The sequence below is a fragment of the Equus quagga genome, chromosome 3 (assembly GCF_021613505.1).
Source record: "Equus quagga isolate Etosha38 chromosome 3, UCLA_HA_Equagga_1.0, whole genome shotgun sequence".
In the NCBI taxonomy this organism is placed as follows: domain Eukaryota; kingdom Metazoa; phylum Chordata; class Mammalia; order Perissodactyla; family Equidae; genus Equus; species Equus quagga.
In genome coordinates, this window is record NC_060269.1 from 83,811,854 (window position 1) to 83,837,682 (window position 25,829).

At 33.2% G+C, this 25,829-nt stretch overlaps 1 protein-coding gene across 1 annotated transcript in view; it reads right to left on the reverse strand.

Annotated features, from left to right (window-relative positions):
• CCSER1 (coiled-coil serine rich protein 1) overlaps positions 1–25,829 on the reverse strand; it is a 673,696-nt gene that overhangs the window by 424,105 nt on the left and 223,762 nt on the right. Inside the window, exon 4 of the mRNA XM_046655670.1 lies at positions 10,736–10,829. Within this exon, the coding sequence (XP_046511626.1) occupies positions 10,736–10,829 (94 nt within the window). The remainder of the gene's footprint in view (positions 1–10,735; positions 10,830–25,829) is intronic.

A 25,829-nucleotide genomic window follows, 5' to 3' on the forward strand; every position in this document is an offset into this window, starting at 1 on the left:
GATAGATATCTATCTGAACTGTCTATATATATCTATAGATAGATATCCATCTGAACTGTCTATCCTGAAAATAGATATTACTGATAATTGTATAGTCTTGCATATCATGACATCTATACTCTTATCAATAGACCATAAATTATTGCTTTTTCAAAGATGACAATTAGTAAACTTTTTCACACAACTCTCCTTATGCCTAGTCAGTCATTTGTAAGAACTTGGGGGAAGGAATACGGGGAAAAATATAAAAATTACATAAAAAGTATTTCAAAACACATTCAAATTTTTACAACAGAAAACACTTATGAAATGATACTTTCTGGGCAGTTAAAGTTTATGAAGAACTAAGGAACTTTTTCCTCTTCACATATTAAAGAGTTAAAAAACCAGTTCAGATAGATGTATTTCCAAAGTGAACTACACAGCATACCATCTTATCAGAGTATGCAGAATAACACTTGTTTTACTTGATGATTCAGGGCTCTAATAATTTTTAAAATGCAGTCGAGTAATGCATTGCAATACAGTAATGCCTCACGATCTGCTGATACGGATGGAGATGTTTGTTCTTACATTAAACGACCCCACACTGTTCTGCTTTATGAGTGTGTACTTTTCAAAGCTTTTTGCTTTTTCTCTTGCTTTTTGACTTGCAGTCATTTTTCACCACAGTCAGCATGACTGCTTAAAGCATTTTCTCCTAAGATGTCACTATGATTATCAGTGGCTTTGAAAAATATATAACCAAATATATTAGAATTGTATATAAAATTAGAAGCAGCAAGGTCTAGAAATAGTGAAAAGAACCTGTCATTTAATGTTAAGATCTGGTTAATTTTGGCTGTGTGAACTTAGATAAGTTTTCCAACCATAAAGTATTTGCTTCCTCCACTGTACTTGGGATATATTAACATGTATTTCATAGTGTTATTGTGATAATTTGATGAGATAACATATTTGAAATCTCTTGTAAACTATAAGGCTGAATACAAATGTATGCTAGGGTTACTATCATCATTATCAGAACAAGATTGCCATCTAATGGCACCCAAGCAGAAAACAGGTATTGTGACTCTTTTAAAGAAATGAAAAGAGTAATAGCACCAGCTGATGAAACCCACGAAGCGACAACTAATGTCACAACTGCATCCTCACTACAGTGTTGTGAAAAACAGTGTATTACAAGAGAACATTCTGCATCTTTATTATAACTGCTCCGTCTAGTAACTAAACATCATTGATAGCTCTGTATAGTGAAAACAGGAAGTAGGCATCCAGTCACAACAGTGTAATTTAAACCCTAGATCTGTCACTTACAAGCTCTGTAATCCTGGACCAATAACAATGCTCTTCTGGGTCTCCATTCCTTCATCTATACAGCAACTTTCTAGAGAATTGTCTTTAGGATTAAATGAGATAAGTCAAGTTCTTATAAAGTATTGCTTGAAAACCAAAACAACTAAGTCCCCAGACCAGTGCTTGGCATAACACAGAGGCTTCAGTAAATAAATCTAAGTTAATTTCAGCTTCTTGCATAAAGTCAAAGTGATGCCTGTAATTGAAAAAGTTAATAGAAAGAAGAGCCAAGTTGAAACAAAAGCTTCAGTGTACTTGTGATTCTAAAATTTTATATGAATTAATTTGGTTAGTCAAAAGAATCATAACAATTAAACACAGAGCCTTCAAAGTTAGAAAAACCTGTTTGGACCCAGCTGGGACATCTACCACCTGTAACATTTTATCACTCAAAGTTTTAATTTTCTCAAATGTGAAGGGATTATTTACATCACTGAATTGCACATAGACACAATAAATGTTATATATTATTCTTCTATTATTTTATTTATGTTATAATTGTATAACTTTGGGAATACATAATAGTCACAAAATTAATTGCATGTGTTGTGTCATTCTGTACTTAAAATTTGAGAAATACTATTCTTGAAAATGTGGTGGAAATCTTCCACTAATATGAACTGGAAAAATCATCAAATTTGGCAAGACTGCATTCCTATTAATCCTCAGGTACAACATATTTTATCATGCATATTGCAAAAAATGGTATTAGCTATAGTTTTCTAAAAAGTCATATGCCAGATATCAGAGTATTCTACTATGCTTTAACTTATTCCTCACAACAAACTTATAAAGTAGATGCTTTTATTGCCCCCATTTTCAAAGAAAAAAAGAGAAGCTGAGAGAGATTAAATAATTTGTTCCAATTTACATAGCCTGGTTGGTGGCTGAGATCTGTCTAGATTTTTAACCACTATATTATACCTCCAAAATTAAGTGTCATACGTTTCTTTGCTTTATACAATCAGATTGAAGACACCCTCACACACTTTTTCTGACCCAGACATAAAAAAGCTTGTAAAAACTTATAGTCGATTTTTATAATTTTCCCTGGGTGAATGTTGTTGAAATCTGTACATTACCATTCATATTAGGAAAGCCACCAGAGCTTTATCTCAACTCTGCTGTGCTATTAGTCATTAAAAATTAATAACAAAAATTACCTCCTTAATTAACAGGCACAGGAGGAGCTCCTAACTCACTGTAGAATTTTATATTGCTTGCTCATCAAACTCAAAATAATTTAGCAACTACCTAATTAATTCCTAATTGATATCATTGGGCCACTATTTTCCCATTTACATCTGGACATATACCAAGAGACACGGCCCTAGGTGTCTTTGAAGTCCAAAACAAATAACAAAAACAACATAAAATCTCTTCATTCAGTCATCCAAATGACCATTCCATTCTTTTTATAAAAGAACAATAAATAAGTAAACTATATTTTCAATTGAGTAACTCATCTGCAAATTGTAAAGATCAAATATAATACAAAGCAACAGCCTAGCTTTCTCTCTGAATATTAATGATTTGAGTTAATAAGCTTTAAAGTGTTTAACATAGGAATTTATTCTTTCTCTGAGAAATTGCTATTTTAAAAATGTTGTGTGGGGCCGGCCTGGTGGTTCGCATGTTCCGCTTTGGTGGCCCGGAGTTCCTCAGTTCGGATCCCAGGGGCAGACATGGCACCACTCATCAAGCCATGAGGTGGCAGGTGTCCCACATATAAAGTTAGAGGAAGACTGGCATGCATGTTAGCTTAGGGCCAGTCTTCTGCAGCAAAAAGAGGATTGGTGGCAGATGTTGGCTCAGAGCTGATCTTCCTCAAAAAAAAAAAATTTGTGGAATTTGGGACACATGACTAATATCTGGAAAAAAAATGTTTTCATGCATTTAAATGCATTAGTTTTAATACAAAGAAATGTACCACCAGTTATAAACAAAGTGCCTTAAGTTTTTAATAATTAGCACTAATAAAAAATCACTTCAAATATTACATAAAGTCTAAATAAAAATTCAAATCAGAAAGGAGGTTTTTAAATAATATATAATAATAATGAAATATTAAGAAATTAAAGACTATGAAAAATAACCAATGATAGGACAAACTCTCTGACAAGGAATTTAAGATTTCGAGAGAAGTAATCAACTTGTACTGGGCTCCTATTTTACTCTAGGCACCTGTGAAAGGCACTTTACATATAAACATGTCACCCATTTAAGTAGAAAGATATTTTGAGATAGATATTTTTATTGTCATGTTACAAATGAGGAAAATGGACTCAGAAAGATTGGATCACTTGCCCAAGACCACTGTGGTGGGGTGGGAACTTTAACTTGGATGTGTCTGTCTTCGAAGTGCCTGCTCTCTTTTGATATTAATTTGTAGTTTCTTTAATTTGAATGGATCTTTAAAATGCAATTTCCTCTCAGAGAGTTATTGTGAGGATTAACTTGAGATAGCACAGGAAAAGAGCATGGTTCACTAAAGGCATTCAATTTTCCTTCCCATCATTTAGGTCTCCAGCTACTAACTGCTAAAGCTTATACACAACTCACTCCTAGTATTAACACAGGAGCCAAAGAAAGAATCAGAGAAATAGTACTTTAATGAATATGTTCCAAACAGGTAACACTAAAATGTGTTTTAGCCTTCTTTCCTTTTCTCTTTAACTCATTTAATTAACTATGATGCTTGGCTGTCAAATCAGCCAGGTGCACGTTTCCCATCAGCTTCCGCCACTATGAGGATAATACTACAATCAGCCTAAACAGAAATGTGACCTTGTTCTAGCTTACTGTGGAAACGAAAAGCTAAAATTTAAGTACTCCAAAACCAAAACTCAGATTCTTATTCTTGTTTCTTTATCGAACACTATGCACTCCTCAATATTTAACAGACATTTCAATAACATCTATTTGTAGAAAAGTTATCTTAGTTATATAAAGGTTACATTTTGCAAACAGTTCATGTTGGAGGACTCATCAAGAAGTAACATTGCTTAACATTAGATATTCTATTAGGCTTTATAGCAATTACCTATGTCTGAGAAAAATGCTTGAAAACATTAACTACTGTCAACATTAAAATTATCGGAGGAACATGAACCATGCATAAGAAACTGGATTTCATTTTCAGATTTAGCAAGACCCTCTCATAGTTCTTAACTTCTGCTACACTGACGTGTCACCATTTAGAACTGCTTCCACTGAACTGGTAGCATGGTCACAGCTTACACTGAAAGGAGCTGCTGAGGAAACTGTTTTTGATGTTAAATCATCTATACCTTATGAAGACATGCGAGCAAAATATCTTTCCGTTCTTAGTGACAAGAATGCCTCTGTCACTAATGCTTTGATTAGTTGATTTTACGATTTATGACGTATATTTTTAATCACACAACTGGTTGTGTTTCTTTCTTCATATATGCTTGTAGAACACTTCAAGCAACATTTTCTCCTCACTGTCACTGTGGTAACACTAACATACATTTTGCGTGCTAACCCTATGTATGGCTTCATCGTATTTTTCATAGCCTTCTTTTTTTAAGATTGGCACCTGAGCTAACAACTGTTGCCAATCTTTTTTTTTTTTTCTTCTGCTTCACCTCCCCATATCCCCCCAGTACAAAGTTGCATATCTTGGTTGCAGGTCCTTCTAGTTGTGGCATGTGGGACGCCGCCTCACCGTGGCCTGAAGAGCAGTGCCATGTCCGCGCCCAGGATCCGAACCGGCAAAACCCTCGGCCGCTGCAGCAGAGAGCACAGACTTAACCACTCGGCCATGGGGCCAGCCCCGTTATATCCTTTTTTTATCATTACTCAACTTTTCTCAAATAATTATTATTTTGCAAGATACTTAAATGAATGGAAAAAAATCCCAAACACAAAAATGTAAAAGTACATAAAAAATTAAGAAAAATATATTGCTGGTATTTTTCCTTTGATGGTTTGTATAGTTCATAACATATATTTCACTGTAAAGAAATTTTAAGGTCACTTATTTGAGTCTTAGGAATATTAAATACTGTACATTTTGTTAATACTATTTTTTTCTCAAAAGAATGTTGAGGTGTATCTAACCAACATCACTGCTAACATCTTGCATGACTCAATCTGTGGCAAGAACAACACGAAAGCAACCTGAATAAGCGAGTGAAGAGAGATATGAAAAATGGGAGAGAAGGGCCAGCCCCACGGCTGAGTGGTTAAGTTTGCACGCTCCGATTCTGCAGCCCAGGGTTTCACTGGTTCGAATCCTGGGTGCAGACATGGCACCACTCATCAGGCCATACTGGGGTGGCATTCCACATGTGACAACTAGGACCCACAGCTAAAAACACACAACTATGTACCTGGGACCTTTGTGGAGGAGAAAAAGGAAAAATAAAATCTTAAAAAAAAAAATGGGAAGGGTCACTAATATATTTTTTAATTCTTCAAGGTATAAATGATAGTATTTCATGCTTTTAAATTAAAAATAACTATGTTTGGTCATTATGCATTATAAATAATTTATTAACTAGAGAAGCAATGAATATAATATTTTACTACAGGGGAAATGAAATGTCTGGTATTAAACAAATCGATAATCCTGTATTTGAAACATGCATATTAATTATTCATAAAAAATACTATCCAGAAAAGTAATTTAAGCATTAATTCAAGAAAACATAATAAAAGACACCTAGAAGGCTAATCTATAAGCTTTTTAATCTAAAAGTTTAGCTTTTATATTAGAATTTGCACAGACAAAATTAGATAATGCCACACACTCAGAGTAAATTATTTAGAATAGTTGCTTTTATTCTTTCTCCGTAAGGCAAGTCTCCTTTTGGGAACCCACTTTGAATTCACATACCTTTCTTTCATTGAAATTGCCCTTTCTCGCTTTCATTAAAAAAAAAAAGAAAGAAAGACTATCTACTTACTGCACTATAAAACAGACATTTTATTTGTAGTATTATTTTTTACTACCTTTCCCTTTAGGGAGGAAGCATGTTAATTTAGGACTCCATAGATAATATTTATACATTCATATGACTCATGGAACTTTATTCAAATTGTTCACTAGTCAAAAACAAACTTTTAAAAATCTAACCGCAAATTTACACTTTACTTTTAGATGAAAATACAGATAACGAAGAAAGAAATAAAAAGCATATTAAAAGATGCCCAGAATTACTATGACCACAATAATAAATAGCCATCTTTACCAAGGTAGGTACAGTTATAAGCACAAAATTGAACATGACGAACTATACAGATACATATTCAAATATGAAAGTATGTGAGCATTTCTATGACATAGACCTTGAACTACACAACTCAAATTGGTGCTTTCTCTTTTGTTTGTGCTATTCTGATATTTTACTGGCTCTTGATTCACTTTAGCTCACATTTCTTATACTGCAAGTACAGTTGGCCTTCTGTATCCGCGGGTTTCCTATCCACAGAGTCAACCAACTGTTGATCAAACGGCCTACGATGGTTGCAACTGTATTAAACACGTACAGACTATTTTTCTTATCATTATCCCCTAAACAATGCAATATAACAACTATTTATATAGCATTTACAAAGAATTAGGTATTACAAGTAATCTAGAGATGATTTAAAGTACGTAGGAGGATGTGCATAGGTTATATTCAAATACTACCCCATTTTATATAAGGAACTCGAGCATCCGGGGGTCCTGGAACCAATCCCCTGTGGATACCAAGGGAAAACTATGGTACATCAACCAAGAATGATTAATATTATAAGAATATTAACATATGTACATTTATTATGCATTCTATTGTCCTTTAGAATGTCTCTTTGCATGTTAAATCACTCAATATGAGCAGTGTCCAATATATTTGTTTTGAAAAAATGAAAGGGAATGTTCTTAAACACAAATTTTCAAACTCTGTCCAGTAAAACAGATCTCTTAATAAAAGGTGTTTGATCTTTTGTAAAGAAAAAGAAAATGATTGAACTTTACTAATTTTTATTTTTTTAAAAATATTCGTTTATTTCATTATATACATGTCCAAAGATGTTTGGCCTTGTTTTAAAAAAATCACATTAATAGATACCAATTGAGTATCTACTATGTGCAGATTACTGTAGCAAAAAGGCCAGCTGAATCTCTACACTTTCTACACGTGATGATTTCTCCAGTCTTTGCAAATCTAACCATTATTAATTGTATCTTAAAATGAATAAAACTTATAAATGCTACATATGACAATTACTACAAATATTCGACTTAATATTTGCAAAATAAAAATACTTCTCTGGTCTTTTACAAAATTCATCTTGGCCATTATATTAAGCCTTACTATAAACTGCTATAAATCTTTGCTTTCATAAGATTCTATAGCCAGAAATGGATATGTTTCGCCCTTAAAAAGTTTTTAAAACTTGTTAATGATTTTCAGTAATGTAAGCAGTAGAATTTACTGATACCATTATTTTAGTTTTCAGATTTTTCAAAATCATTTTTATTTAAACCATCATTTTAGAATATTTAGCATTAATGAGCTTGTTATCAACACTGATTATCAATAATGAGCTTCTTACATTCTGAGAAGACCTTTATGCTGCTTAATAAAGAAAATAAATTGTGTAAAGCCAATTTAACCAGAAATTCCTCTCTCTGAGCTAACGTGCACAAAGGGATATTTGTGGGTTTTCTCAAACCCCATAATGTGGCATCCAAAGTGAGACAGGCTTTCAAAAGACATTTTATTCAGTAACATTAAATAAACCCTAGTCACCCTAAGGTTTACCAGAACTGTACTTCACATACGCAAAGTAACACCATTTGTCTTATGAACAATTTGGTTAACTCAGTTGATTCATAAGGTACCCTAGTCTGGGCTTCAACCAAGCTCTCTACACCTTGAATGAGACCCAGGAAATTCATAGAATTTATTATATCAATTTTTTCTTTACAGTGAACTAATGAAGTAGATAGCACTCATTACTTTATAAAAGCGAAATTAAAGTTTAAACATGTTTCTTTTGCTCCCCAGCAAATCCACTGAGTCTTTATATTCTTAAGTCATCCCTGCTCTTTACTGTGGTTGCCTACCAAGCATAACCGAGATTGCTGCGCTATGTGCAATTCTTTCTAATTATTGTTTGGTTTTATTTTTTGTTGTGAAAATCTTTAAAACTACACAAAATAGAGAACATATTATAATTAATGCACGAAGCTTTCACCTCATTTTCACCTCATATTGCCCAGCTTTGATAACTTTCAACAATTTGCCAACTTCATTTCATCTATTTCCTCTTCCATACCAGTTGGCAAAGCAAATCTCAGCAAATCTCAAATACCATATTGTTGTGACCATACGAATCTCTATAAAAAGTTTTCCTTAAAATACAAAACAAAACAAAAAATATTCAACACTCAACAAAATAATTCATAATTCTGTAATAATTCATTTTTCAAATTTCCTTGATTAATTCAGAAATATCTTTTTATAGTGTTTTTATATTTCAATAAGTATGCCAACAAAGATGTCACATTGCATTGCTTCTTTTAATCTACAACGTCCCCTATCCTTTTTATCCTGCCATTTATTTGCTGAAGAAACCAGATCATTTATCCTGTAGAATTTTCCACATGCTACATTTGGGTGCTGGCAATCTCATCATGCTATTTAATATTTCATCTCCTTCATCCAAATATTTCTCATGAAATCATAGCTTAATCAAGAGACTTGAGTAGACTGAAGTCCTTGTGGGCAGGAGTGGTGGTGCTGTGTACTTCTCTAGGCATTGCATTAAGGACAAAATGTCTAGTTGTTACCCTTTCAGTGACATTAAGATTGATCAACGGTTTAGGTTTAGGTATTGTAATCCATCATTGTAAAGTTCTCCATCAACAATATATACTTACAATCATGCCAGAGCACATATAGATACCTTCATTATTCCTTTTAATGACAGCTTAGAATATCATTGTTTAGTCAGTCAACAAGTATCCTGCTGAGGGAATTTGATGTGTTTCCAATATTTTGTTACAAATATTTTGCAATGAATGGCTATTTACATACATTACTTTGTATCTTTCAAGTTTCTTAGGATTAAATTTCTAGAAGTTGGATAGTTGGTTCTAAAGGCAAACACATGTATAGTTTTGCTAGATATTGAGAAATTTCCCTCCAAAAAGGTGTACATTCTCACCATGTGTAACTCTTTTAAGATAAATACACATGAATGATAAATTTGTATAAGGTTCTGCATAAAAGTGAGAAAAATCTACATTTTTAAAAGAATATCTGTCAAATTAACTGTAGGAAGAATATCTCAAGAAATTATCTTAAATTCATATTCAACTGAAAAAAATTTTAGAGTAGCTTTTTTTGATGTTAGCTTAAAAATAGAGTGTAAGAAAATATAAACATTGTCATTACCTTCTTTTGACAATTGCTAATATGATATCTATAACATAAAAATACTGCATGAACAAAAATTCATCATAAAAATATTACAGCTGGAAATAACCATAGAGACTATGTCTAATTCCTAAAAGTTAAAAATATGGACACTAAAATCCAAGAGGTTGATTTTCTCAAATGTATGCAGTAGGACCCAAGATTTGTAAGCTCCAGTTTAATGTTATTTCTACTTTAACTTGAAAATGACTACGTTAAAGGTATTATCAGCAATAAAAAAAAAATAAGTAAAAGCTTGCCTTTATAGTCAAATATCTAAATTTGAATGAATAATTAATTTGTATAACCTACTACAAAGGGAGTAATTTTTGTATTTAGAGCCATGACATTTTATGCTTTAATATAAATTTAAACTATTACAAATATAATGGGCTTCCCTTCTTCATTCATTCAACAAGAATTTATTTATCTCATACAATAACTCTATGTGTGTGCATGTGTTAATGAGTATATGTTTGTGGTTGCTATTGGCATTTATTAATGTTCAGGTCAACCTTATTGCATCGACATCGACCTATGCAGTTATTACTGAAGTGGATAAGATTTGGAAGAGCAAATCTAGACCCACAAAACTTCCATTTGGCTACATAAAAAAAAGGGAAAATGGGATTGTAATTGTTTTCTTACAAAAAAGGAGACAATATTAACATTTTCATTGTTTTTAATTAGAATTTCCTTCTTTGAAATCACTTTTGTTTTACAGTTTTTTCTTATTTTATAAGTATATTCCAACTGAATTTATATTTCCATAATAGATTTTAAGATCACCAGAATCATGTGTCCATGGTACCTAGCACATAGAATACACAAATTGGGGATCGAAAAGATTGAATGCAGTCTAAATAATATTCAGCTTATCAATAAAAGTTAAATGACTAGGATCAGAGTTGTATGATATTGTGCATTTATTCAAAACTTACCTGAAGGATGAAGATTCTGTTCCTCTAAAAATTCTAGATCAAGCATTAGGTCATCTTCATCCAGTTCACAAGATCCCAAATTATTCAAAACATCCTGGACAAAAAGTGAAATCAATAGTTAGAGACCAAAACACTGAGAAACTGAGGAAATCTTCATATGTAGATGCCACAAAGTAAAAAGAACTCAAAATTAGAAATGAAAAGTTTTAACTGAATCTCAGAAATTATTTTACTATGTCATAGGCTTTAAAATTATCAGCTCAATAAAAAATTCTAAGAATTATTATAAAAATCTTAACTTTTCCAATTATTTACATGTAAGCTTTTTTAAAGGACATGTAACTACAATTAAATGGAAGTACATACGAGCAGGTATCAAAGATCTTAGAATAAAAGAAAGTTTATTTTAATCAAAATTCCTTTAATGAACATGACAAAAGATAAGCCTTTGTTTATTAAAAATGCACAAATAGATATAACGGTTTTTCAAATGTATAGAAGTCTATGAACTGAAACTTTAGCTCTTTTTTCTAATATTTATCTTTAAAATCATACATTTAATGAACTATTTCTCAGACAAATTTTGTATACAGTTTTGAACTGTGAGACAATAATTTAGACCATACTTGGAAGTGGGAATCCAGTTACCATTTCCAATCATTTGCTTTAGATTAGGAGAAATGAACAGAAGAAATAAATAGCAAATTAAAAAATAATTATTGACTTTCATAATGCCATAAACATCAGAGCTAGATTATGTTTCTTTTTTTTTCATTCAATAGGGCAAACAGAAAAGTAAACTAGAAGGATATATTGAGAATCCTTCTAGTTCTGGGGAAACAGTGATGTGCAGAGGTAGGAATTCTTGAGGGAGGAATAAAGTCCTGATTTGCATATTTGTGTATATAGATAGGTAGTGAATATATTAAGAAAAACAAGAGACAGTTACATTTACATCTCTTACATATAGAGACAAAGATTGAAACAACAGAAGTTTGAAAAATAAGACATCAAAAACAACATAAATACTAAATGATACCACATCTCAGATCACTTTTTCCATTGATTTGAATGTTACTGTAATTTATATTTAAAGAAGAAAATATCCATAAGGAAAGCCTAATGATATTCTCAAATGGACACCAAACACCTTAGTTCTTGGAATTAAAAGTAAGAATGCCGCAACTTTTAAATAAACTACTCTCACAGTAAAATATTGACTTTAACATGATTAAACTGTATAAACATGTATTATCCATGAATAGAGCACAATAGTTTCAGTGATAAATATTCCCAAATCTAAGTGCTTCTTTCTACAAATGAAAGTTACAAGTAACTATTAGTGTATTTTATTGTATTGCATTGTATCTATATTAGTCATAAGGTAACTAATAATCTAAATTTTAAATAAAATCCACTGTTTATTGAAGTTCTGTGATATACTGAGGCAAGGATAGACCACTGAGAATAAATTGTTTATTTATAGAACATCAAAAAATGTTACAAAGTATAGGCAACAAAAGATAGGCTGCCATCCCCAAAAATGCAAAATAGAGACAATAAAAGAAACATAATTGAAGTTAAATGTGAAAAAGAAGTTTAGAAAAGGAAGATTTTGTAAAGATACTAGTATTAGTATTTATTAAGCACCATTCAAATAAGAGAAACTTAATCTGGTAGTCAAGAATACATTGCTTAAAAAAAATTGTTTAATGTGAAAATGTAGTACTTTATCCAGCTTCAAATTAGCCTAAATCATTTTATACTTGGATTTTGCATTTCATTGGCCAATATTATGGTCTTAATGGTTTCCATCCAAAATTCAAGCATTGAAGTTCTAATCCCTAGTATCCTAGAATGCGACTGTGTTTGAAGATAGGACTCTTGCAGAAGAAATTACAGTTAAATCAGGTCATATGTGGGCCCTAATCCAATATGACTGGTGTTCTTATGAGAAGAAGATATTAGGACACGGATACACACACACAAAGGGACGGTCATGTGGAGGAGACACAGCCAAAAGGCAGCCACCTGCAAGCCAAGAAGAGAGGCTGCAGGAGAAACCAAACCTGCCTACACCTTGAACTTGGACCTCCAGCCTCCAGAACTGTAAGAAAACTAATTTCTGTTGTTTAAGCCACCCAATGCATGCTAGTTTGTTATGGCACCCTCAGCAAACTAACACAATTAAAAATATTTAGAAAGCAATGAAAGTCGGAACAAAGGAAGAAAGGAAATAAATCAGTGCCTGGCATATGACTGTCACCTTTTTTTTTACGCCAAGTAAGGACCTCTTGGCCATTATAGCTTCTATGGTTTGCACAGCGTTACTCACTTTTATTTGGAACAACTCCACCCAATCCATCTAGCTATTGAAGAAACGACCAGATTCTTACACAAGTCCTGTCTTTGGTGGATGGTCCAAGAGGGGCATCTTAACCAAACCTGCTGATCAGAGCCCTTTCCTAGAAATGAGAAAAGTTTCTGTCTGGTGATAGATATGGCAAGACACAAACTGCTGTCATCTCAGGGGCCATGGATGTCATTGTCTGGTTAAAACCAGTCTAAGTCTACCTGGAAAATGAAAGACATCGAAATAGTAGGTCTTCTGGTTCCCGGTTCCACAGTTCCTGAGGTCCAGAGGCACACAAGATCTTGTCAAGGTTGGATTGTTCAACCTTCTTTTGAATTTTTCAAAACTTCAAAGTTAATACATCCATCCACAGTTTGAAAAGTAAAGTTTAAAACAAAAGATTTTACTTTTTTAACAAAGAAAGTAAAATTTTAAAAAATATTTTGTTTTTTAACAATGAAATACTGATTCCAACATTTAATTTAAGAAAGTAACACCAACAAAGTAAACAAATGAAATTTGGAAAACTCACTACAATGTTCTCATTTCATTCTCATTTTGCAGGTGATCCTTGACATTTGGGCTAACGGGCGTTCATTTACCGCTGGTCTGGATGAGTTGTTCTTTAATCTACCGATTTTAAATTGCCTTGCTTTGATATCTTGCTTACAAAGCAACTTTCTTGTTAGTGTAGTATAGATTCTCTGAAGCTGGTGAAATGTCATAATAAAAGGAGAGTAGATGCAGCAACATATGTTACAGAAAAAAAAGCAATATGAACTCATAAACCTTAAAAGAAATATCTTTTCCAGATCTCTCCTTAAAAGAGACCAATGGCAGGGGCTGGCCCCGTGGCCGAGTGGTTAAGTTCGCGCGCTCCGCTGCAGGTGGCCCAGTGTTTCGTTGGTTCGAATCCTGGGCGCGGACATGGCACTGCTCATCAGACCACGCTGAGGCAGCGTCCCACATGCCACAACTAGAAGGACCCACAACGAAATATACAAGTATGTACCGGGGGGCTTTGGGGAGAAAAATAAAATCTTTAAAAAAAAAAAAGAGGCCAATGGCAGCAACCATACTTTTGCCCTCAGCCAGCACTTATGGCCAATCCAGATATTCAGTGCCAAATATCCACCAACAAAAAAGAACCAGGGCTCCTTAGTTATTGGGGAAAGGGAAAAAGAGAAAAAAAGAAAAAAAAAAACACAGGCTATTTCTGGAACATCCCTTTGTTGCCATAAAACAGGATTCACCTAAAATAAAAAAAACGTCAGAGGCAGTTTTGAAAGACTAAAGAAAGCAAACTAAACTGCTTCTCCCTGGATAATCTCTGACATTATGAACATCAAAAAACCAATAATCTTTATGGCTAAATGAAACAATTTGAGTCTGTTGAAGGCAAACAGTTCACAATACTCAAAAAAGAAAAGTTAATGTGAAGGATGTAAATAGGCACTAATGATATACACACACAAAAACACAAAAGGGTGGAATATCTTTCATTTCTATTGTTTTTAATAAATAGCTAACATATGGGTATTTTGTTTTTCTAATTACAAATATGTTTGTAGTATGAAGACGTATTTCTTTCCATGTGTGTAAGGAAAGACTTCTAAGTCAAGTAGGAGAATCAAAAGTAGTTCTGTAGCAGGAATAGAAAGGACTGCCCAGTGCTGACAGCCACACGTGGCGACCAAGGGGAAGAGGAGTCCAGCAGTGAATTCACACTAATGATTGCATCCAGTATAAGAGGGCACATTTGATAAATTAATGGAATATCTAGAAGTGGTAACTAAACAGAAATAGTCTCTCATCTCCTTGTAGATAAAAACCCAGAAAGTCCTAGATAACAAAGATATAATAATGAAAGTCCATGAGTTTTTAATCACGTTAATATATCAGGGTATATATCATAATAGGAAAATTACGTAACACAAGCAATTGGGATGTAAAAAGCAAATCACTTTGAAGGAGACATCAGTATTGCACAAAATTAAAAGTTAGGTTTGAACTTAAAAAAAGAAATAAGCAAATAAATAAAGGCATAAGTGCATACAAGTAAAGTCCAACCTCATAGCCAGTATCTTGAGTTTGAATCATCTCTGAATGTACAGCAAATTCCAATGACTAGACAAAAATTACTAGTCAACAACCCAGAATGTGCAAATTTAAGGAACAATCTTCTTTTTATTTTAAGCCTAGTGTGGTTACAAAATCCCAGGAAAATGCAAAAATAGACTCATATTTCTGAAGTCCCAGGGAAAATATGAAAATTTCTACATCAGCAAAGTGTAGGGAGGAAAAAGACAGAAAGAAATGTAAATCTATACTCTGAGCACATTCGTACCAAGTTTTAGGGTACGCATAGTGATTTGCTTTGGACTCACTGTAATATGTATAATTTTCTTCTTTAAAAGTGGCTAAAGCATTTAAGATAAATTGATATGTTAGACTGGGTATTATAATCAAACACTGGGGAGAATTTGATTAAATAAAATTTAAACCCATGTTTAAAGTCCATGGAAAATTTAATTTAATACACATTCCAATTTATTGGTATGTAAGATTTATGTAAATGTTTTGAGAATAGTTGATTAATTGTAAAGAAATACTAATTACTAAATTCATAAGATTAATAAATTGGATATTACATCAAGCACAATTATTACTAAGTACTCTCTAAGCAGACATTTAAAAACCTGTCAACAATAGTGATTACTCATGTAATCTTCCAAATGACTTTAACTCATTCAGACTAAACTAAATAATTATTAATGCGGTAATTCAAAAATTAGTTTTCTAACCTCTAGGGATATAGCGATGAACATAACAGGTATGTTTTCTTCCCACATTGGCCTCACAGACTATTCATTCTAGCAAAGAAATGCCAATCTCTCTTATACATAAATATAACAGGTATCATCATTTATAAATCAGTCTTTTGTGTTTGGTTAGGGTGAATCAATTCTCTAGAGCCTGGTTGCCGTGGGTGGAAATAATGAAATTGAATTTCTGAAGCTACTAAGTTGAAAAACAAACTCTGATCACTCTATTAACGTGTAACCATTCTATAAGACCTATTCTAAAATAACCCTCTAGCCCTGTCTCTTTACTGAAATAAAGATAATAATTATGATCCTGCTAAAAATAAAGGAAGCTGAGACATGTCACAACACAAGGAAGTATTGCTTAAAAAAAGAATTTCATAAAAGGAGGTTAAATTATTAAAATATTCTTTAATTGTGGTATTATAAAGATGTTATTAATTGTATCCTTATACTGTTATAATTTAGTCAAAGGACTTTCCACACAGACTCAAAATATCTAAAAAGCAAGATATGGCATCCTGGTCTGGACTTCAATATTGTCTATGTAATATTTAATAACACAGAAGAACTGCTCTGATCATTATTTAGTGTAAAAGTGGGGAGAGAATTATTCAAATCAATCAGTGATAGTCAATCTGGTCTCCATTCTCCTTCTAGTCAGTGCACATTATGATCAGGTGATGCTGCGACATACATTTCATTCTCCACTACTCTAATCACAGGAGTTCCATAGATGACTGAAAAGAAAATATTTTATTATGGAAAATGTACATTGTAGCTGTTGTAGAAGACCTTCGGTCACACTTCCCTGTGTGGGTCTGAAAATACATTCAGAGAGCTGCCTTACAATTAATTCCATTGGCTTTTTACTCGGGAAAAACGATAAAATCAACTAATTTGGTAAGTATCTTTAAATAATTCATATTACTCCAGAAAGATAAATTACCTGAACTGTAAAAAGTGAAAGATGTAAAAGTGACAAGGCACAGAAGAAGCCTGGATACACACAACTTGATAAGCGTTGAGCATGCAGACCTATCTATGTAGTGGAGTAGAGAATACATCAATTCACGTATATATTTTTAAGGATATGATTTCGTTGTTACTTTTTGGAAAGAGAAATTAACATGACAGTATTTTATAATGACTGCTCTGAGAATAGTTATTTGGTTTTGATTTCCTGATTGGGTAAAGAAAGCATACTTACACAACTAGAACGACCTGCAACTAGGATATACAACTGTGTACCGAGGGGGATTTGGGGAAAAAAAAAAAAAAAAAAAAGATTGGCAAGAGTTGTTAGCTCAGGTGCCAATCTTACAAACAAAAAGAAAGAAAACATACTCAATCATTATGGAGATTTACCTTCACCCCTCAACGCTGCGGCCATAAAGGATTTCCAAACACAGCTTGCTCTTTGCTAGGTACTGATTTACCTTATGAATTTGTGTAGCTCAAAATATATTTTCAATAAATATTTTTCAAAAATTTATCTTAATTCTATCAGCTCTTACTCATAAGGCTTCCAACTACAAGTCCAAAAACATACATTTTGCAAATATAAATGGCAATCTTATGTTATTCCTTAAAATAATATTTTGCCATTATATATATGTACAGAGGACAATATTTTGTCTTGACTATTGTGTATTTTTTTATTTAAATATGAAATATTTAGCAAAATGAGATTCTTAAAGCTACACCCAGAGTTGCTAATTCTTCCCTTTATACTAACAAAAGGTAAATGATTGTACAAGCTATTGCAAGTAGCACAGTACTAAAATACTAAATGTCATGCTATAATATTTCAATTTTTAAGAAAAGTTGACACTTACATGGATTATATAACCATAGATTTTAAATGGGTTTTAAATCAACATCTGAATTCACATAAAATTTAGAATTAAACTTTGAAATTTTCATTTTCATCTATGTAAGGGGATAAATTAAAGTTAATTTTTATTATAAAGCAATAAAAATAGGAAATTAGAGAGTGTAAATATATTACATAATTAGCAAACTTCATAACTCAAAATTAAAATTTAGTGAGTGCTATTTAAAAATGCATGTTTCTTCTTGTCATCATTTAAAATATGGAGAAGAAAAAAATGATATCTTTAGGGGTTCTATTTTCAAGACAAAGTAGAACCAAAATCACAAATGCCATCTCCTTGATTCTAAATCTGACTGCATCAGCTTGCGTCACTGTCAACAATAAAGCAGTACGAAGAAATAATCTTCATCAAATAGTCTTAACTCCAGTGGAAGCAAAATCTGTTCAATAAAATACCACAATTCTATCATGTGTAATTGGCTAGAGACGAACATGGTAATGTGGAAAAGAGTGCTGTAATAACCAAAATATTTAGAATCCTAGTGTTTAAAAAACTAGAGAGAGATCATTATTTCTAGCGTTCATTCTTCTTTGTGTACTAGGGGAATTGGGCATTCCACAGTTATGAAGTGTACTTCATTATCTCCTAATTGGCATTCCTGTCAACTTTTTGCCAAGAACCATTCCAATTCTTTAACTTCCACTTATAATTCTTTCTACACACTACTCTGGGATTATTCTCATTCAAGTATTCATGTGTATATATTCCCTCACTGCCTAACACATGAAAAGATGTTACTGGTATGTGTCTACAGAATAAATACTAACTCCCTTGTCATTCAAAACCCCACAACATGATTTCTACCTACCTTTCCAAAATTGCTTCCTGAAAACTTATTATTACAAACAATCGTATTTATTGGTTGTTTTATGAAAATATCATTTGTATTTCTTTCATCACACTGAATCTATCCCCTTGCTCCAAATGCTTAAAGAGCAAATACAAGGTGACATATTTGACTTTATTATCCCACAGGCATTTTTTATAACACTACTTACAACAGGTGCTAAAAAATACTTCTTGTTAATGATAGGAAAGTTTAAAAGCCTTTCTCTAAAAAATTCCCTTTATGTGCCATAAGTGCTGGTTCTCGTGGAACATAAGACCACCAACTGTACTCACACTAAGCAGAGTGTATCTGCCTACCGAATAGTACAGACGATTCATTGTACTCCCTACTGGAGACGTCCGGAAAACATATGACCTTCTCACTCTTTATACTGCATCTGAGGAGAGAGTTCTTGTGCCTTCAGAATCTTTAATGCTGTATCATTATGGTATATGGCAAATAATATCTCATTTACCTAATAATATGTTATCATATTATAATAATATCTCACTTAATTATCTGGAAATGAGGCATCTTATTGCCAAACTATTTTGATAAGGAACAGCAGTGTCCTTTTCAGAACACCACTTTTTCAAAACTATTAGATGTTTTGAGAAAAATACATTACCTGGAGGAAGCACGCACAGGTAATACAGAGAAATCTTTAAGGACTCTTAACTGTTAGACCTACACTAATTTAGTTATCTTAGAATTTCGAAAGTGTGCTTTTTTTTTCAAAGCTGGCATTTTAGTCTCACTGGAAATGCTTATTTTTCACCATTATCTGTGTATATGATTCTGAAGGTTATAAGAGTCTCCCAACACTTTACTATTTCAATATATGCTGCACTGGAATTTGCGAAAGAAAACTCAATATGTAAGCTTGTTTAGTGACCATAAAGTTAATCAGAAAGCAAAATTGGTACCTTCCAGATGAAGATAGCTACTCTAGTGAAAACTTGGTATTGTGAGGCTTAGATAATCTTCTTATAATTAAGCCTTAGGTTTTATTCTAGGTTTATCTCTCTATATAAGATACTATGAAATTGATTAATATTTTACTAATTTATAAATTAAAAATTGTTGGGGGCCGGCCCCGTGACTGAACAGTTAAAGTTCCACATGCCCCATTTCAGCAGCCTGGGTTTGCAGGTTTGGATCCCAGGCATGGACCTACTCCACTCATCAGCCATGCTATGGAGGCATCCCACATACAAAATAGAGGAAGATTGGCACACATGTTACCTCACGGTGAATCTTCCTCAAGCAAAAAAAGAGGAAGACTGGCAGCAGATGTTAGCTTAGGGCAAATCTTCCTCACACACAAAAAAACTTGCCATAATTTTATTTCTAAAATAGGAATCCCTTATATCCAATGATACTTATCATGTCAACCTTGTGTTAAATAATACAGTATAGTGGGAAACCCAAAAGACTTGGACGGATAAACCTGATTTCTAACCCTGACCCAATTACCAAACCAGCTTTGTGAACTGAAGCAAATCATAACCTCCCTGCTATCCTTCCATGAAATGAAATATTAGAATAGTTATTGTCTTAATTCCATCCAGATCTACAATGTTAAAATCTATAAGACAACTATGAGCCTCTTTCCCATGATGGTGTCCACAGAGTTACCGAAACTGCAAAGTCTAAGAGCACAGTACCCAAAACTGGTCTTACATCTGACACCAACAGCAAGTTTGGAGTGTTCACAAAAACACCCTCAAGTACAATAATTCACTGGAAGACTGACAGAAGTCACTGAAAGCTATACTCATAGTTATGCCTTACTACAGGAAAAGGGTACAGGTCACAAATCAGGCACAGAAAGAGATGCACAGAGTAGAGTCTAGGAGGGTTCCAAACCAAAGCTTCCCATATTACCCTCCCAGCATTGCTATGTGACAATATACACAGAGCATTGCCAACAAGAGCAGCTCACTCAAGCTTCAGTGTTCAGAGTTTGTATTGGGACTTCATGACATAAGTATGATTAATTGATTGATTGACTACCTACATGCTGATCTCAGCCTCCAGACTGTCTAATATCAAATGACTTAAAGCTTCCACCCTAGATTATATGGTTAGTCTTTCTGGCATGGCCAGCCCCAACCTAAGTTTGTCAGGTGTGTCCAGCCCCACCCTAATATCCAGTGTGGGCAGCTCCCCACTCTAAACAAAGACACTCCTGTCAGGTATGAAATAGATTACCTCTCAGAAACCGAGAGCAAAGGCCAAACTTCTTTTGGGTAAGAGCCAATTCCTCAACACATAAACATTACGTTTCCATGGACAGTGCATGGCTCATGATCTAATTTAGTCTTAGATTATTTAAGTCTAAATACAAAAACAAAGTATGTCATATGACTTTTTCTCTACTTTGTCAGATTCCAGAGCCATATCTGCAGGTGGGAAGTATCATTATGAGGTTTTTTTTAAATCAATGTTTATTTTTTAATGTTACATAAACAAGTAATTCACTAAGATAACATATACCAAAATGTTGGACATAGGGTCTGGGTTAAAAACTTATTGATTATTTTCCACATCTTTTCCCCAAATTTTCCATATTGGACTCAATTCTGGTAACAAAAATTAATTTATTCCCTCATTCAACAATATTTATTGAAGGCTTAGCAATGTCCAGAAACAGTACTAAATTCTAAATAATGAACAAGAGAGAAAAGTTTCCTAATCTAGACAATAAATATACAAACAAATGAACAAAGATAACTTCAGCTACTGATAAATACTGTTTTTAAAAAAGATTAATAGGGGCCAGCTCGGTAGCATAGTGGTTAAGTTTGCAGGCTCTGCTTCAGCAGCCCAGGGTTCACAGGTTTGGATCCCCGTAACAGACCTACACACCGCTCAACAAGCCATGCTGTGGCGGCATCCAACATACAAAATAGAGGAAGATTGGCACAAACGTTAGCTCAGGGACAATCTTCCTCATGTAAAAAGAGGAAAACTGGCAACAGATGTTAGCTCAGGGACAATCTTCCTCCAGCGAAAGAAAGATTAATACAACATTTACTGGTTGTAGGAAGCAGCTACTTAACACGAAGTGGGCAGAGAAGGCCTTTCTAAAGGTGTCATTTGGGCTGAGTCATGAAGATAAGCAGCCATACGAAAATCAGAAGGAAAAACATTCCCAACAGAGGAAACAGTACATGCAAATCACCTAGAAGGGCTGTGAGCTTGGTATGCTAGCAGGACAGACAGAAGGCTAGAAGGGTTGGAGCACGGAGGTGAGGTGAGAGGGGTACAAGAGGAGACTAGACAGCACGCAGTATCTAGGTCATCTGATAATACCTTTCAGGCAGGTAAGGAATTTAGAAATCACTGGACAGTGACATGCTTAAATACACATTTTAGGAAAACCATCCCACCCACTCTGCCAAGAACGCAACATAAGAAAACATTTTCTAATGGATCCTAACAGCCAGAAAATCATGCATTGTTTTACGGATGAAAAACTTGAGGGTTAGAAAAATTAAATACCTTGCCTAAGACTATGACACAAAAAGTGGCAGAACCAAGATTTAAACATATGTTCACCTGAAGAATAACAGTTTTTCCACTAAGCTTCCCTTCACGTGTCGTGTGTGTGTGTGTGTGTGTGTGTGTGTGTGGTCTCTGGAGATATTGACGGTAATCCTTTCATATACTATGTTTCTTTTTGAAAAGGCTACTAGCATTTTATTAGATGTTTAGACATAAGTGAGCATGTATAGTTTTGAAAAAAAGATCTAGACTGGTTTCCTTAAAACTTCCCAAATAGGTACGCTTCCATTTTTGCTGTTTTCTATGGAATCTCAAACAAGTTAACTAACCTCCGTGAGCCACAATTCATTTCTCTGGAAAATGAGGGCAAATGATCCCTGATAATCTATTTTCCTCATCTGTAATTCCTTTCACATACAACTGATCCTTCACTATACTGTTCGACAATGTTAAAAAATGTCAGGCTTTCAAATTTTGCTTGACATTTTGTTACTTTTTCACAGTTGCAAACTGAACTAAATTTCACTCTTTTATTTACACTCCCATTCCCGTTATGAAGACTCCCTCGCCTTCACATCAACATTAATTTCTCTTAACCACATGAATTACTAACATTAATTTCTTCCCATGTGGTTTATGATATCATTCTTATTTACATCATTTTGAAAGTAAGTGTGGTGTTATTCTCCCTTTGCAGTTCTTACAACACTCAGCACAGTCCTGAATATATTAATAATTTAATTCAATCAATAATTATTTAGTGAGAACCTCCTATATGTGCAACTTTCAGGTAGTGGGCCACTAACACTCTGTCTTGAAGCTTGAACTTGTTGAATAGAACAGTACAATACATAAATTAGAGCATTTTCTGACAAGGATAAATTTACAGTTATTTAAATAATTTTTATATTTCATTTGTCAGAAGTATCATATCGGAGTTATGTTGAGAAGCAATATAATTCTACTTACTGAATCATTTTCACATTAACGTACTTTGTATTAAGGTACAAAGACATCCAACCTCACCGACAGAAGAACCACACCATAAACAATGGCAGAGTACTTTTCTTTTCCTTATAAAATTAGAATTTCCTATCTATTTGAAAGACTGAATTTGTATTCCTTATGTAGTGGAAAGAATTGTATTTTAATGGCTAAAATAAAAACAGTATTGCATCATCCAAGAAAAAATAGGACAAACATTTCAGTAATATTAATATACGGACATAGGGGCCGGCCCTGCGGCTGTGTAAAGTTTGCGCTCCACTTTGGTGGCCCAGGGTTTCACTGGTTCAGATCCCGGGCACAGACGTGGCACCCCTCTGTCAGGTCACAGTGAGGCAGCATCCCACATAGCACAACCAGAAGCACTCACAACTAGAATATACAGCTATATATTGGGGAGAAGAAAAAAAAAAGATTGGCAACAGTTGTTAGCTCAGGTGCCAATCTTTAAAAGAATTCATATATATATATATATATATATATAAATATATATATATATAGACATAACTAATTTAGAAGTGCTTTATTATCAAGAGGAATTTCTTTAGTACTTAAATACCTATAGCAATCTATAAAGCTATATATTCCTATTTCTCATTCTTTGAAAAATTAGTTTAAAACACACAATATTAAATATACTCTATAGTAAAAACACACAATCACAAAATAAATATATTGATAAATATCAAATACATGTGAATATTAATTTCATTTAAAATGTAGAGAATAAGAAAATATCATTAGGGTGCAAATCAGAAAAAATAATTGTAGTAGACAGAGAGCCAAGCCAGAACAGAATTGGTTCAATTCTTTAGTTTGGCATGTTCATTAACTTATTTTTTAATAGCTTTATTAAGATATAATTTATATACATACAATTTATCCATTGAAATTGTACAACTCAGTGGCTTTTAGTATATTCACAAAGTTGTGCTTCCATCAACAGAATCAGTGTTACACTTTCATTATCCCCAAAAGAAATCTTGCCCTTCTTAGCCAGCCCCCTTCCCCCAACAGCCCCCTTTACCCACTTCAAATCTTAGGCAATCATTAATTTACTTTCTGACTCTATAGAATTCCCTATTCTGGACATTTCATATAAATGGAATCATAAATATGTAGTCCTTTGTGACTGGTTTCTTTCACTTTGCATATTTTCAAGGTTCATTTATGTTGTGGCATGTACCAGCACTTCATTCTTTTTCATTGCTCAACAATAATCCTTTCTAAAAATATACCACGTCTTATTTATCCATTAGTTAGTTGATGAACATTTGAGTTGTTTCCACTTTTTGGCTTTTTTAAAAATTGAAGTCATATTGGTTTATAACATTATACAAATATTTCAGTTTCTGTATAGACTGCATTGTGTTGACCACCAAACATCTAGTTGTCCTCTGTCACCATACACAGCTGCCCCTTTACCCCTTTCACCCTCCCCAGACCCCTACGACTCTAGTAACCATCAATTTGTTCTCCATATCTATGTGCTTCTTTGTTTGGCTAAATTTTTTATTTGATATAAAAATTTTCAAATAAATTTATCCCTCTGGTTAGATCAATATAAAATTTAGACAAATATTTTTCTTTTATCTAAATCACTTGCAAAATTAAAGACAAAATTGGAATATTTTATCCTGCCCAACCATTCACATCAGTTTTTACTACATATAACTGGACTATCAAGATTTCTAAGTAAATGAAGTGCTTTATAATTAACAAAAATCCATTTCGGTATTCAAAACTGATCAATACAAACCAATCAATTAAATTTCATAAATGCATAAATTAATGGAACTTATAATATAATGACAGAAGATATCTAATGATTAGAATTAAAGGAAAATAAGTGTAGAGAAACATCAATTAAATTTTTAAATTAAATTAATGGTTGCTTTACAATACAGTATTACTATAAACTTTTTTTTCCTCGGGCACTCATTTTCTTTTCATTCTCATGATTACAAAATAAGATGTATTTTTATGAAAATTATCCTAAAATGCATTCAATAATTGCATTTTCCTTTTCCTTTTTTTTCCTTCATAGCAACAAGATCATTACATATGTGAAATAAAGTGGCTATTATTAATTCCGTATACACCATGATATTCTTTGGGGTGAAAGTATTTTAAAAAAACTCAATACAGTTACATCTTAATTTGTTTTCATTTTATAACTATACACGCCTATACAAAATGTAATATAAATATGAAATAAGCCTTTGCATTTTTTATGAAGCTATTGTTTTCATCATTTTCCTATAAAATGTACCATTGTTTCTAAAAGGCTCAGACTTTTCAAATTTGTTTCATAAATTTGAAGAAAGTCTTAGAGAATTATGACATAAAAAGTATTTTTTATCTTAAAATGAATAACCTAAAGTGACTCAGGATGTTCAAATGAAGTCCTACCGGTCATCTCCTTCTGGCCTAATTATCTCGCATATTACATACCACACAGTGCATAGTGGTGGCTGGATAAGACTGGTTTCCCAGACTTGCTTTCAAGCCACAACTACTCCATCCTCCTATAATAATCCTTGCCCATAGGAGGCACATGTCTTACCATTGTTAGTTCCTCTGCTCCTGCAGCATCCTTTGAAGACTTTGACTCTGGGTTGGCCAACAGTCCGGGCTGCCATCAGAGTCCGACTCCCTGGTCTGGGTTGGGTGC